This window comes from Ranitomeya imitator, chromosome 2 (genome assembly GCF_032444005.1).
Source record: "Ranitomeya imitator isolate aRanImi1 chromosome 2, aRanImi1.pri, whole genome shotgun sequence".
In the NCBI taxonomy this organism is placed as follows: domain Eukaryota; kingdom Metazoa; phylum Chordata; class Amphibia; order Anura; family Dendrobatidae; genus Ranitomeya; species Ranitomeya imitator.
Genome location: NC_091283.1, coordinates 316,061,478 through 316,077,804, shown reverse-complemented (window position 1 = coordinate 316,077,804; position 16,327 = coordinate 316,061,478). Strand labels below are relative to the sequence as shown.

General features: G+C 43.9%; 1 protein-coding gene across 1 annotated transcript in view; it reads right to left on the bottom strand.

Moving 5' to 3' along the window:
- LOC138663437 (zinc finger protein 773-like) overlaps window positions 1-16,327 on the bottom strand; it is a 65,530-nt gene that overhangs the window by 18,555 nt on the left and 30,648 nt on the right. The window contains exon 10 of the mRNA XM_069749646.1: window positions 14,452-14,542. Within this exon, the coding sequence (XP_069605747.1) occupies window positions 14,452-14,542 (91 nt within the window). The remainder of the gene's footprint in view (window positions 1-14,451; window positions 14,543-16,327) is intronic.

Genomic DNA, 16,327 nt, shown 5'->3' with positions numbered 1-16,327 from the left:
GATGTTTTCCCTTCCCCCATGACAGCGAACCTGAGAGACTTTTGTAGAATGAAACACCTTAGGGAGGGACCACCGCTTGCAGCACCCTTCTACCAAAGGTTAGGTCACCAGCGGAAGATAGATGTAGCCAGTAGTGTTTGAAGAAGGTTGAGGGTGAGGACCAGTTTGAGGGTGAGGACCAGGTAGAGGCCTTAGAAGTCTGATCAATTGATACCTCAGCCTTCTCTGCCCAGGAGGTAGCCACGGATCTGTTGGAGTGAGCCTTGATACCTTCAGGAACCAGAGCGCCACTCGCAGAGTAGGATAAACTAATGACCTCCCTGATCCATCTGGCAATGGTACTTTAGCTACCCCATACCCCTTTTTACTACCCTGGAAGGCTACAAATAGGGACTGATCTTTCCTCCACTGACTAGTTATGGTCCAGTAATGTAACATGGACCTCCTCACGTCTAATGTATGGAACTTTTGCTCCCCTGGGTTCCTAGTTTTATTGCAAAATGATGGTAAGGTGATCTCTTGATTCCTATGGAACTTAAGGACAACCTTGGGGGATAGGCTGGATCTGGTCTTAGAACTACTCTGTCTTCAAAAATTTGAGTATATGGAGGGCATATACACAGGGCCTGTAAGTCGCCCACTCTATGGGCCGATGTTAAGGCTACCAGCAATACTGTTTTAGTTGTAAGTAACGTCGGTGATAACTCCTGTAAAGGTTAAAGGGGTTTCTGGTGAAAGCCTCCAAGACCAGATTCAGGTTCCAGGGAGGGATCTTGGGGACAATGACCGGCCTAGACCTACTACAAGACTTTATGAACCGAGACACCCACTTATTGGAAGCTAGGTTGCAGTTATATAGGGCCCCCAGGGCTGAAACTTGAACCTTGAGGGTGCTAGTTGCTAACCCGAGTTGCAACCCTGCCTGTAGAAATTCTAGGATAGTTCCCACCGGCGCTACATCTCCAACGGTTCCCCCAGGAAGTCTAGGAACTTCTTCCATGTTCTACCGTATATTTTGGGTGTGATAGGTTTTCTACTTTTCAACAGGGTGGAGACTAACCCTGGTGAGAATGCTTGGAGATTCAATAGTGCCCTCTCAAATTCCAGGCTGCCAGATAGAAGCCCTTCACTTGAGAGTGGATCACTGGTCTCTGGGTAAGTATGTCTGGAACTTCTGGCAAGATCCATGGATCTGTAATTGACATCTGTCTTAGAAAGGAGAACCATGGCATCTTCGCCCAAAACGGAGCTATAAGGATTACCCTCGCTTGATCCTCTCTGACAGGGCCGGCTCCAGGTTTTTGAGGGCCCGGGCGAAAGAGTCTCAGTGGGCCCCCCCTTTAACACATACCCCGATTCATGATCGCATAGAAACACAGCCACGTAGTATATAACACTGCCCACGTAGTATATAGCAGCCCATGTAGTATATAGCAGCCCACGTAGCATATAGCAGCCCATGTAGTATATAGCAGCGCAGCCCACGTAGTATATAGCAGCCCACGTAGTATATAGCAGCGCAGCCCACGTAATATATAGCAGCGCAGCCCACGTAGTATATAGCAGCGCAGCCCACGTAGTATATAGCAGCGCAGCCACATAGTATATAGCAGCGCAGCCCACGTAGTATATAGCAGCGCAGCCCACGTAGTATATAGCAGCGCAGCCCACGTAGTATATAGCAGCGCAGCCCACGTAGTATATAGCAGCGCAGCCCACGTCGTATATAGCAGCGCAGCCCACGTAGTATATAGCAGCGCAGCCCACGTAGTATATAGCAGCTCCACTCACTCAGGCACTGGTAGGACTAGGAGATCCTCCTGAATCTGCCTCATAACTTCAGCAGCAGGGCAGCCAGCCAGGGGCGGAGAGCAGAGAACGTGCTCTCTCCGTCCACAAACAAGGTCACACTGGCTGCCTTCTCTTAACCCCTATGTGTGCCTGCCTGGCTGCACTCACTGAGTGAGAAGATGCTTGTGTCAGAGCTGGCACATGGGGGTTAAGAGAACGCAGCCAGCAGTGACTTTGTGGGCGGAGAGAGCATGTTATCTCCTGCTCTGCTCTCCCAGCTGTATCTATGACAGCGTGAGTGGGCCCCCCTCTCTCCCCAGGGCCCCGGCATTTGCCCAGGTGCGCCGGGTGCTGACGCCGGCCCTGCAGTCTCTGATCTTCTGGACTACTGTTGGAATTATTGCCATCGGGGAAACCAGGTAGGCCAGGGAGAATTTCCAGGGTATTTGTAGGGCATCTACAGCAAATGGATGTTCCCTTGGATTTAGGGAGCAGAACTTCCTGACTTTTTTGTTGTGTGAGGTGGCAAACAGGTCTATCTCTGGTTTGCCCCAAGTTTGCACTATTTGTTGGAAAACCTGAGTATTTAAGGACCATTCCCCCTGTCTCAAGTCTCTGCGACTCAGGAAGTCTGCTTGTGTATTTTCAACGCCCCTTATATGTAGTGCCGTGAGAGATAACAGGTATTGTTCCGCTAATTGGAATAGTAGATCTGACACCTCCATGAGACCCCGGGACCTCGTCCGCCCTTGGTGGTTTTTATAAGCCACCACTGCTCGATTGTCCGGCATGACTCGAGTATGGTGGCCCCGAAGCAAGGGGAGAAAATGTCTCAAGGCCTTTTCCACTGCCCACAGTTCTTTCACATTCGAACCGTGACTCCTTTCTAGCGAGGAACAGGTTCCTTGTACTGAGTGGAATCTCAGGTGTGCTCCCCAACCTGTACCACTTGCATCGACTGTAATAATGTCCTTGACTGGTTTTTGCCACAGGACCCCCAATGTCAAATGCTCCTTCACAATCCACTGGATTAGGGAATCTCTTATGCCCAAGGAAAGATATAGTTTTCCTTCTAAATGTCCTTTCAATAATTTCTGCGCTGACAGAACTTCCCACTGCAGCTGTCTTAGGTGAAACTCTGCCCACCCTACCGCTATTATACATGATGTTAATGAGCCTAGTAGGGACATTGCGTTTCATAGTGTCATTGCTGGCTGTTGTATTGCTGTAGGAGCCAGGTTCCTTATCTTGATTACCTTGTTCTCTGGCAGGAGGCAGAGCTGTCGCTCAGAGTCCAGTATTAACCCTAGGAAGGATTGCACTTTTTCTGGCACTAATCTTCACTTGGGGGTATTTATTATCAATCCTAACTCTATTAGAGTTGACATCACTTCTCTTATTTGGTGGGTACAGTGGGTCTCCGACCCCCCTACCGCAAGGAAGTCATCCAGGTATGAAACAATCACTCTCGGGATCGAAGGTATGACATTACTTTGGCCATTACTTTGGTGAAGACCCTGGGAGCTGTAGACAGGCCGAAAGGAAGGGCTGCATACTTGCAATGTTTGACCTGGCATTGGACATAAAGTGCTACCCTCAGGTACTTCCGATACTCACAATGGATTGGGATATGGTAATAGGCATCTTTTAAGTCTATCACTGCCATGAAGCAGTGTTGGAACAAGATTTTTGTGGTCGTGTTGATAGACTCCATCTTGAAGGAGCAATTCTCTACCTACTGATTGAGCTTCTTTCAGTTGACTATGGTTCTCCAGGAACCATCCGGTTTTTGTATCAAAAAGAGGGGGGAGTAAAATCCCCTTCCTTCCTCCTGAATCGGGACTTCCTGTAGAACTTGTTTCTGAACAAGTCCCAAGACCTCAGTCTCCAGAGCCGATTGTTCCTGCTGGGACTTCCTTCAGGGTGTCATTATAAAGTTTTGCCTGGGTGGCCGGATGAATTTTATTTTTAAACTGTCTTTGATTATGTTTAATACCCACAAACTGGGGGAGATGTTTACCCAGGCAGGGAGGAAGGCCGAGAACATTCCCCCTACCTCCGATCTGCTGTCATTGGGGAGATTTTTTTGATGATGTAGAGGACCCTTTGAACATGTAGCCTGACCCTCTTTTTTCTTTAAAGTCCCAATTTCTCCTATTTCCTGGGGGATGACCTCGATTAAATCTTCTCCTCCCAAAGGAAGACTTTTTCGACTCTACATGAAAACGGAGAAAGCCTTTATTTCTATCCCCTGCTTGATCCAAAATTTCTTCCAACTTTTTACCAAAAAGGAATTTACCATCACACGGGATGGAGCACAGTCTATGTTTGGACGGTAAATCCCCTGGACACCCTTTGAGCCACTGGGCTCATCTTGCCGCATTGGACAAGCCCACTGGTCTGGCTGTTAATCTTGCAGAATCCACTGAGGAATCTGCTAAGAAAGCTGCTGCTCCATGCACTAAGGTCATATTTGCTAGGATATTGTCTCTTGGCACTTTATCTCTCAGCTGATCCTCTATCTGCTGTAGTCAGATCATGAGAGCACGGGCCGTACATGTTCCAGCTATTGCTGGTTTTAATCCCCCTGCAGTCGATTCCCAGACGTGTCTTAAAAAGCCGTCTGCCTTTTTATCTAGCGAGTCTTTTAGTACGCCCGAGTCCTCTAAAGGTAGGGATGATTATTTTAAGGATCTAGCCACGGCACCATCGATATTAGGGATTTTTTCCAAGCTTCGGAGTCATTCTCCTCAAACAGGTACCTCCTTCTTGATGAAAAAGGTAAAGTACTCATTTTCTCAGGCCTTTTCCATTCTTTATCAATCAATGCCTTTATTTTAGCATTGCAGGGAATGTGTGTTTCCTTTTTTCCTCCAACCCACCGAACATGACATCCTCTAATGACCTAGGAGTTTTCTCTTCCTTAAGGCCCATTGTACACCGGACTGCTTTGACTAGTTTTTCTACATCCAAAGTTGGGAAACATGGTCGGCCCCCTATATCACTGTCCGAGGAGGATTCAAATCACCCCCCTTTCAAAATAAAACAATAATAAAAAAAATCAAACATACACATATTTGGTATCGCCGGGTTCAGAATCACCTGATCAATTAAAAAAAGGAATAACCTGATCGCTAAATGGCATAGAGAGAAAAAAAAAAGTAAAAACACCAAAATTACGTTATTTTGGTCGGCGCAACATTGCATTAAACTGCAATAACAGGTGATCAAAAGATCGTATCTGCACCAAAATGGTATCAATAAAAATGTCAGTTCGCTGAGCAAAAAATAAGCCCTCACCCAACCCGAGATCACTAAAAATGGAGACATTACAAGTATTGGAAAATGGCACAATTTTTTTGGTTTTAAAGTTTGGAATTTTTTTCACCACATAGATATGTAAGAACATAGACATGTTTGGTGTCTATGAACTCAGAATGACCTGGAGAATCATAATGGCAGGTCATTTTTAGCATTTAGTGAACCTAGTAAAAAGCAAAATAAAAAACATGTGTGGGATTGCACTTTCTTTGCAATTTCACTGCACATTTTTCCCCATTTTCTAATACACAACATGGCAAAACCAATGGTGGTGTTCAAAAGTACAACTAGTCTAGCAAAACACAAGCCCTACATGGCCATATTTCCAGAAAAAAATAAAGTTATGGCTCTGGGAAGAAGGGGAGCGAAAAATGAAAACGCAAAACCGAGAAAAGCTCCGAGTGTTAAAGACCACGCTATTTGCACAAAGAATTTATATTGTGAAATGTGGACTTCTGGCTGGAGCACAATAGGGGCCCAAAATAATTAAAAGATAAAATGTGGCCTGCTTTATGTAGCACAGTAGTAACAGAAAAAAAAAATATTTTTACTGTGGACGAGCTTTGGATACAGAATAATCCGAGCACAAAGAATTACAACTTCAGATGTGGCCAAACTTTGGAGCATGGTAGTAACAGAACAAATTTATATTTTATCATGTGTATACCTGTATGGAGAGCAATATGTGCACCAAAGAATAAAACGAGAAAATGTATCTTGCTTTAAGTAGCACGATAGTGAGAAAACCAATTTCGATTTTAATCATGCGTACCCCAGTATGAAGAACAATATCAGCACCCACAAATTTCAAACTGACATCTGGCCTGCTGTATGACATTACTAACAGAAGAAAGTATTTTTTTTTACTGTGGATGAGGCCTGTATACAATAGAACATATGCCCAAAACAATTTCAAAATCAGATCTAGCCTGCTGTATCATGTTTGTCACAGAAATTTTTTTTTACTTTGCATGATTTTTGCACACAGCTGAATTTCACCACCACTAAATGACAAGGTGGGACATGACGTGCTGAATCACGTTAGCAACTGCAAAAAATATTTTTTTTACTGTGCAACAGCTCTGCACATGGAACCATTTCACTGCCACTGAATGACAAATTGGGATGTGGCGTGCTGCATCACGTTAGGGACTGCATTTCTTTTTTTTACTGTGCAACAGGTCAAATCATAGAAAAATTTCACCGCCACTGAATGAAAATAGGATATAGTGGCCTGCATCACATTTAGTAACAGAAAAAATTGTTTTTTTTTACTTCTGCATAAGCCCTGCACACAGCTAAATTTCACCACCATTAAATGACAAGGTGGGATATGGCGGGCTGTATCACGTTAAACAACAACAAAAAATTTTTTACACTGCAACAGCTGTGCAGAAAGATGAATTTCACCACCACTAAATGACAAGATGAGATATGGCGTGCTGAATCACGTTAGCAACTGCCAAAAATGTGTTTTTTTACTGTGCAACAAGTCAAATCACAGAACAATTTCACCGCCACTAAATAACAAGGAATATCACGTGCTGTATCACGTTTAGCAACTAAAAATATAAGATTTAGAAAGGTCTACTTGTGCATGAAGCACAATAAAAGCAGTGCACAACACACTTCTATTAACCCTCAACTGGTGAGGTGGGGTTTGCCACACCCCAGGGAATTTGTATTCGGCTGCCATTCATTGAAAAATGCTGGTATGAGGATACGTGTCTCACTAGCTTCCATCCATTTCCTTGTCAACAGGATGTCGTCAAGGCCTCTCTCCTCTGGCCACGCATAACAGAGCTAGCTGTTGCTAAGTGCTGTCTTGGCCTTGCTGAACCCCACATCACCACTCATGTACCCTATTTTCCGCTTTGTAAGACGCACTTTATTTCCCCCAAATTTGGGGGGGGGAAATGTGGGTGCGTCTAACAAAGCGGATATACCGCTTACCATTACAGGCTGGGATGAGGGGGTGTCCGCCGCCGCCGCTGTCGTCTGCCGCCACTGCCGGGGTTGTCCGCTGCTGCCCCGGGTGATGCTGGAGGCTCTGGTGCTGCGGGGGGCTCTGGCGACATTTTGTGAAAGACCAGAGCCCCCCGGCAGTTCGTGCATGCGTTCCAGTATGACTAATTCCGGGAAAATGGCCGCCGGAATCTAGGGAGATGAGATTTCAGCGCTGAGATCTCATCTCTCGAGATTCCGGCGGCCATTTTCCCGGAGTCAGTCATACAGGAACGCATGAAGTTGAAAAAATGTGCGAAGCCAATCCAAGATAACAAGGGATAATAACCAATTATATATATATATATATATATATATATATATATATATATATATATATATATATATATTAATATAGACTAATGGAATATGGCCAAGACACAAAGAAAAGAGTGGCTGACCACTCGGGATAATGAGTAAAACTCTACAAAAGAGAACCCAGAATAATATAGACCTAAATACAAAAATATTGAGGACAAGTACGTATTAAATAAGCCTTTATTATAGCATTTTGGCAGTGGCACTAACAATGTGCCTGTATTTGGAGTTTTAAAAAACATATATATATGTATACATTGAGTATATACTATGGACGGACTATCAAGAATAAAAAAAAAAATGAGGGTAGAGGATATAACATATATTGTCTCAAAACACAGTGTGACACCAGTGTCACCCAGGATTTAGTCCATATGTACAGCTATATCAAGCTATATGCCTGGTCCACTCCCGTCTTACCCGCTATCTCTCAGATAACTCTCTTCTCGACCCTCTTCAATCTGGCTTCCGCTCTTTACACTCTACTGAAACTGCCCTCATTAAAGTCTCTAATGACCTACTAACAGCTAAATCTAATGGTCACTACTCCATGCTAATTCTCTTGGATCTCTCTGCAGCATTTGACACTGTGGATCATCAGCTCCTCCTCACTATGCTCCGCTCCATCGGCCTCAAGGACACCGTTCTCTCCTGGTTCTCCTCCTATCTCTCTGACCGATCCTTCACTGTATGTTTTGCTGGTTCCTCCTCCTCTCACCTTCCCCTTACTGTTGGGGTTCCTCAAGGATCAGTCCTAGGCCCCCTACTCTTCTCGTTGTATACTGCCCCTATTGGACAAACAATCAGTAGATTTGGTTTCCAGTACCATCTCTATGCTGACGACACCCAATTATACACTTCTGCTCCCGATATCACACCGACCTTTTTAGAAAACACCAGTGATTGTCTTACCGCTGTCTCTAACATCATGTCCTCCCTCTATCTGAAACTAAACCTGTCAAAAACTGAACTCCTCGTGTTCTCTCCCTCTACTAACCTACCTTTGCCTGACATTGCCATCTCCGTGTGCGGTTCCACCATTACTCCAAAGCAACATGCCCGCTGCCTTGGGGTCATCCTTGATTCTGACCTTTCATTCACCCCCTACATCCGATCACTGGCTCGCTCTTCTTACCTGCATCTCAAAAACATTTCTAGAATTCGCCCTTTTCTTAATTTCGACTCTGCAAAAACTCTGACTGTTTCACTTATTCATTCTCGTCTGGACTATTGTAACTCTCTACTAATCGGTCTCCCTCTTGCAAAACTCTCCCCGCTCCAATCTGTCCTGAATGCTGCAGCCAGGATCATATTCCTCACCAACCGTTACACCAATGCCTCTACCCTGTGCCAGTCATTACACTGGCTACCCATCCACTCCAGAATCCAGTCCAAAACTACTACCCTCATCCACAAAGCACTCCATGGCTCAGCACCACCCTACATCTCCTCCCTGGTATCAGTCTACCACCCTACCCGTGCCCTCCGCTCCGCTAATGACCTCAGGTTAGCATCCTCAATAATCAGAACCTCCCACTCCCGTCTCCAAGACTTTACACGTGCTGCGCCGATTCTTTGGAATGCACTACCTAGGTTAATACGATTAATCCCCAATCCCCACAGTTTTAAGCGTGCCCTAAAAACTCATTTGTTCAGACTGGCCTACCGCCTCAATGCATTAACCTAACGATCCCTGTGTGGCCTATTTATAATTAAAAAAAAAAAATAAAAAAAAAAAAAAGGTTCCTCGCATCATGTTCTCATACACTTTATGCAGTATTAGCCCTCTGTGTCTGTACTGCTACATACTTAGGCAGGTAACTGGTTCATGCAGCTTTACATGAACACCTGAGCCTTACACTATGGCTGGTCCGAATAACTATAGCATTTGTTACCATCCACCTCTCGTGTCTCCCCTTTTCCCCATAGTTTGTAAGCTTGCGAGCAGGGCCCTCACTCCTCTTGGTATCTGTTTTGAACTGTATTTCTGTTATGCTGTAATGTTTATTGTCTGTACAAGTCCCCTCTATAATTTGTAAAGCGCTGCGGAATATGTTGGCGCTATATAAATAAAATTATTATTATTATTATTATTATTATTATTATTATTATATCAAAGCAGTGCATAGTGCAACAATAATGGGCAAAATCACATAAATTCACATTTCCAGGACCATAAATATATAGTGAGAAAAAAATATATAGTGAGAAAATATTATGTATAAATGTGAAAACAAAAAAATTATTATAAAATTTATTATAAAAAATGTGTAGGGGCCTAGTAACAAAAAATATATAAATATAACACATAAACAATGTGTATTAGAAGTATCAAATATAGGCCAAAGTGTAAAGGTGAAAAAGTGTGATGGAAAAAAGTTAGAAAGAAATGGGATATATATGTGCATAAAGAACAGAATATCTCTGTATACAAATGCACTATACAGCTATATATATGGGGCTATACATAAGAGAGTATCCCACTTAGTGGAGTGTATCAACCCTGGATGTAATTATATACAGATGTACTAGGGCAGTATGTATATAATTGCTTAGAAGTGCACACTAAGATATATAGATAAGGAGCTATTGGTGCACTCACTAATTATGCACGAGTGCACTATAGGGCAGGGTGTATCCGATTATATAAAGGTGCACTCTAAAAGTGTATAGGTAGAGAGTTGTTGGTGCACTAACTGATCATGCACAGGTGCACTATAGAGCAGGATGTATCCAATTGCATAGGCGTGCACACTAAAGCACTTTATATAGCAAGGCACGGACGCAACATAAGCGTCACCTTTACCGTAGGCTTTCAAGCGGTAAAGCCCGGTGCACAAAGGATATGAGACAAGGTGGTAAAACAATGGAAGAGGATAAACATAAATACCTAGCAAAGTCCGTCCCTCCAGTATACAGAGCACCCCTGTGCACCTTTATATAATCGGATACACCCTGCCCTATAGTGCACTCGTGCATAATTAGTGAGTGCACCAATAGCTCCTTATCTATATATCTTAGTGTGCACTTCTAAGCAATTATATACATACTGCCCTAGCACACCTGTATATAATTACATCCAGGGTTGATACACTCCACTAAGTGGGATACTCTCTTATGTATAGCCCCATATATATAGCTATATAGTGCATTTGTATACAGAGATATTCTGCTCTTTATGCACATATATATCCCATTTCCTTCTAACTTTTTTCCATCACAATTTTTCACCTTCACACTTTGGCCTATATTTGATACTTCTAAGGGTGGTTTCACACTTGCGTTTTTGTCTGCAGCGTTTTTTTGCACAAAAAAACGCATGCTTTTTTTCCCTATATTTAACATTTCCCTATATTTAACATTGAAAACGCATGCTTTTTTTGTGTACGCGTTTGGTCGCGTTTTCAATCGCATGCGTTTTTTACTGTATGCGTTCATTTTCAAAAATGCAACTTGTAGTATTTTTGAGAGGCGTTTTTTGGACACAAAAAAACGCATGCGTTTTCATGCGTTTTTTTGGGTCAAAAAACACATTGGAGTCAATGGGAACGCATGCATTTTTTTGTGCATGCGTTTGCATGCATTAAAAACATAAAAACACACTGATAAACCACCCCACACCATAAAATTGATAAAGGGATCCTACCCCTAACCCTAACCCCAATCCCTTTAAGGGTAGGGTTAGGGGTAGGGTTAGGGTTAGGATCCCTTTAGGGTTAGGGTTAGGATCCCTACCCCTAACCCTGCCCCAACCCTAGCTCTTTCTGTTTATAGTGGGTTTTTTACTTTATTTTGATGATTGGCAGCTGTCACACATGTATCTGCATGCGTTTAAAAAACGCAAACGCATGAAAAAATGCATGTAAACACGTCAAAACGCCGCTTTTTTTCACCACATGCAAAAACGCATGCGTCAAAAAAACGCAGCGTTTGCACGCGTTTACATGCGTTTTTTCACCATGCGTTTTTTTTTTTTAAAACGCAAGTGTGAAACCAGCCTAATACACATTGTTTATGTGTTATATTTATATATTTTTTGTTACTAGGCCCCTACACATTTTTTCATTTTGGTGTTAATCATTTTTTTGTTTTCACATATAGACATAATATTTTCTCACTATATATTTTTTCTCACTATATATTTATGGTAGGGTTGAGCGAAACGGGTCGGCCATTTTCAGAAGTCGCCGACTTTTGGCAAAGTCGGGTTTCATGAAACCCAACCCGACCCCTGTGTGGGGTTGGCCATGAGGTCGGCGATCTTCTGAATCTGGTATCGGAATTCCGATACCGAGTTCCGATATGTTTGCAATATCGGAAATCGGTATCGGAATCCATATGTAAGTGTAAAATAAAGAATTAAAATAAAAAATATTGCTATACTCACCCTCTGACGCGCCTTGGTACTAACCGGCAGCCTTCCTTCCTTAGAATCAGCGCGTGAATGACCTTAGATGACGTCGCGGCTTGTGATTGGTCGCGCGACCGCCCATGTGACCGCTCACGCGACCAATCACAAGCCGCGACGTCACCGAAGGTCCTTCAAGCGTTGATTCTTAGGAAGGAAGGCTGCCGGAAAGAAGCAGGGCGCGTCCGAGGGTGAGTATATACCTAATAGGAATATACTCACCCTCGGACGCGCCCTGCTTCTTTCCGGCAGCCTTCCTTCCTAAGAATCAGCGCTTGAAGGACCTTCGGTGATGTCGCGGCTTGTGATTGGTCGCGTGAGCGGTCACATGGGCGGTCGCGCGACCAATCACAAGCCGCGACGTCATCTAAGGTCATTCACACGCTGATTCTAAGGAAGGAAGTCTGCCGGTGAGAACCAGGGCGCGTCAGAGGGTGAGTATAGCAATATTTTTTATTTTAATTCTTTATTTTACACTTAAATATGGATCCCAGGGCCTGAAGTAGAGTTTCCGCTCCTTCAGACCCTGGGAACCATTGGAAACCCAATGCACAGCAATGGGTTTCGTGTTTCGGCCGACCCCGACCCCGACTTTTTTATAGGATCGGCCAATTTCACTCGACCCGACTTTTGAAAAAGTCGGGTTTCGTGAAACCCGACCCGATCCTATAAAAGTAAAAGTCGCTCAACCCTAATTTATGGTCCTGGAAATGTGAATTTATGTGATTTTGCCCATTATTGTTGCACTATGCACTGCTTTGATATAGCTGTACATATGGACTAAATCCTGGGTGACACTGGTGTCACACTGTGTTTTGAGACAATACACTGTATGTTATATCCTCTACCCTCATTTTTTTTTTTTTATTCTTGTTAGTCCGTCCATAGTATATACTCAATGTATACATATATATATGTATTTTAAAACTCCAAATACAGGCACATTGTTAGTGCCACTGCCAAAATGCTATAATAAAGGCTTATTTAATACGTACTTGTCCTCAATATTTTTGTATTTAGGTTTATATTATTCTGGGTTCTCTTTTGTAGAGTTTTACTCATACAGGAACGCATGGACGAACTGCCGGGGGCTCTGGGCTTTCACAAAATGTCGCCAGAGCCCCCCGCAGCACCGGAGACAGCCCTGCAGCACAGGAGCCCCCCTGCAGGCCCCTCATCCCAGCCTGCAGCACAGGAGCTCCCCTGCAGCACAGGAGCCCCCTGCAGACCCCCTCATCCCAGCCTGCAGCAATGCTCCACTCCTGCCTCCAGCAATGACCCTGGGACCCTGCTCCACCACAGCCACGACCCCTGGTAAGTAATAAGACGCATGGATTATAAGACGCCCCACCAATTTATTAAAAAAAGTTTTTTCCTATTTTTCTCCTCAAAATTTGGGGTGTGTCTTATAATCCGGAGCGTCTTACAAAGCGAAAAATACGGTAATTCTTTTTTTTACACATTTTCAAATTTTGAAAACGTCTTTATTTTTATCAAAGTATTACATTTTACGATACTTGTGGGTGTCAAAAATGTGTTATACTCATGTGTAATCAATTGCCAATAAGAAACAAATGTGATCTTTGCATTTTCTGTAAAAATAAGAGATTTCTAAATCTCTTATTTAGAAATGCCCCACATCACCAGTTGCGTGACAAAAACCCCACCTCACCAGTTGAGGGTTACATGTGCCCTGCAGTCTTTGTCTGTGGACTTCAGAAATGGCACAAAAAAATCTGCTGGAAGGTCAATTTCACATCCACACAGGACATTAGCCATCTAAACTATCTGACTTAGATTTCTAGCTAGATAGCTAGGTGGTTGTTTCTATCACCACTTAGGCCCAGCATCAGGAGCAGCCTCTCTGCGCTGTGCTAGTAACAAAATGGCACTAAAACAAGATGTCCGCTCTTTATATAGAGAAGGACATGTGATTTCAGAAGCCAATGACACAAGACATTGTGGGGGTTTCCTGTGCCCTGATTGGCTAACCGCAATGTGCTCACAAAAAGAAGCCGAGCTCTCCTCACCCACTCCCCTCATCAAACACGTGCCCCATGCTGCTCATGATACATCACTATCCGCGTTAAACTTATCAAGATACTTTAGGGGCAACGCAAATATTTTCAGACACTTTTTAACAAATCTTACTAATTTTTTCCAATTTTATAAGAATTTGCTTCTGTTCCCAATAACGAATCCAAATGTGCCATATTCGTGTCGAATTTATGTTTGGAGATCGTTTTTCGAACATATTCGCTTATCTCTATCTTAGAGGTCGATTATAAAAGTTACTTTGAAAGATTTTCTAACTTGTTAGCCCATTCTACGTTTGCTGTCATTTCACTTTGTAGTTTACAGATCTGGACAGCTAACGGTCATTGATTTCTAATTCACGTAGGAGGGTCCTGCAGGTTGTATGCTCCATAGAAGGGCTTTTAATTCACAAAATCATTTGATCAGTTTTGGGTTAAAGAAAATGTTTTGTTCGAGTGAAAAATGGTGATCGCACGATTGTGATATGGCCGGACTACACCACTGATAAAGCAGTCACAGCCGGGGACAAAGAAGAATCTGTCACTTCTCTGCATTTAGTGGTTACTACTCACCTGGGTAGTCACATGTGGGAATCTCCTCTCTACACCACTCCTCACCCCTCACATAAGTCTCTGTAGTATTAATATGGGTCAGATCTTCACCCTGAAACAAATATTGTAAAAGTCACAGACAGATGGAGACGTCACAGACAGATGGAGAAGTCACATCTATAATCAGCTCTAATCCTGCCATCTCAATTGTTCTCATTACACAAGTATAAAACATATAATACTGGTGGATAAAACAAGACTAAACACAAGACCTTCACAGCCATCTACACATCATAGAAGAGATCTCATGACTAGGGTTGAGCGACCTTGACCTTTTTAGAGTCGAGCCGTGTTTCGCGAAACCCGACTATCTTAGAAGTCGAGTCGAGTGGAATCGGCCGATTATCGCGAAAAGTCGGGTATCGACCGAAACACGAAACCCAATGCAAGTCAATGGGGGAGCATAGTCGGCAGTGAGTGGAGGCCAGGAAAACACCTACACTGCCCATTTTAATGGCAAAAACATCCATTCTTGTTACAGAAGCTTGTCAATCGTAATTTACCTTATAATAATTGGAAGGCATTTGAAATTGGGGGTCATTTGGCTAAAGTTGTGGGGGGTAGGGCTGGTTCAAGTAATTAGTGGGCCCAGGAAATCTGGACCACGTCACGGCAGTGGAGCAGGGAGAGGTAAGTATTTCAACTTTGCAAGTGCTGTGATCCTGAGCAAGCAGGGGGGGCCCACTCGTTGGCATTGGCACTGGCACAGGGCCCCTCAAAGTACAGCGGTGTGTTTGCACGGCGGGGGCGCCTCCCACCGGCAGCAACACTTTTGCGTACTATGAGAGGCCCTGTGCCAGTGACGTCGCCAACTAGTATTCCTCCCCCCACCTGATGAAGGAACCTGCACTTTCATCTGCACCTTCCTCTTTGTCCCCGTGTAAGGTGGTATGGTATGCGGGAAGAGGAACCTGACTTTCAGCAGGGTCACAATCTTGCTGTGTAGCGTGCACGGGGAATGTTGCGTTATGGGTCAATGTACCAGCAGACTCATCTATCACTGGCTGGGCAATGGGCAGGATGAGGAGGAAACACGGATATAGGCCCAAAGAATAAATTTGGCTAAATGCAGTTCAAAATTGGTAACACAGGACTAACCAGGGGGCATTGCAGTGGAGGACAACTGGAATGAGAGGCTGACACAGAGAGTAGGCCCAAATCAGTAAGTAGTCGAAATGCAGTTCAAAATTGGCAACCGTAGTAAACAGGCGGCACAGCTTTGTTCAGTGGAGAACAGCAAGGAGTGGCAGACACCGATAGTAGGCCCCAAAACAACTAGTAGGCCAAATGCAGTCTAACATTAACAACTACTTAACGAGAGCCTGAAAATGGAATTTCAGGACAGGAAACCAGGAGAACAGCAAGGAGCAGCAGACACTGTTAGTAGGCCCCAAACCATCTAGTACGCCAAATGCAGTTGTTCCATTTAACCACTATTTAACAAGAGCCTGAAGATAGAAGCTCAGGAAAGGCAACCTGGAGAACACCTTGGAGTGGAAAACACCGTCTCTACACCTCATACCCAATTTGTAGGCCTAATGCAGTGTAGTTTCCAACAACTACTAAACGAGAGTCGGAAGACTGAAGCAATGGCGAGGAAACCTGGGGAACACCTTGGAGTGGAACACACCGTCTCTACACCCCATACCCAATTTGTAGGTCTAATGCAGTGTAGTTTGCAACAACTACTAAACGAGAGTAGGAAGATCGAAGCAATGTGGACGAAACCTGGGGAACACCTTGGAGTGTAACACACCGTCTCTCTACACCCCATACCAAATTTGTAGGCCTAATGCAGTGTAGTTTGCAACAACTACTAAACGAGAGTAGGAAGATC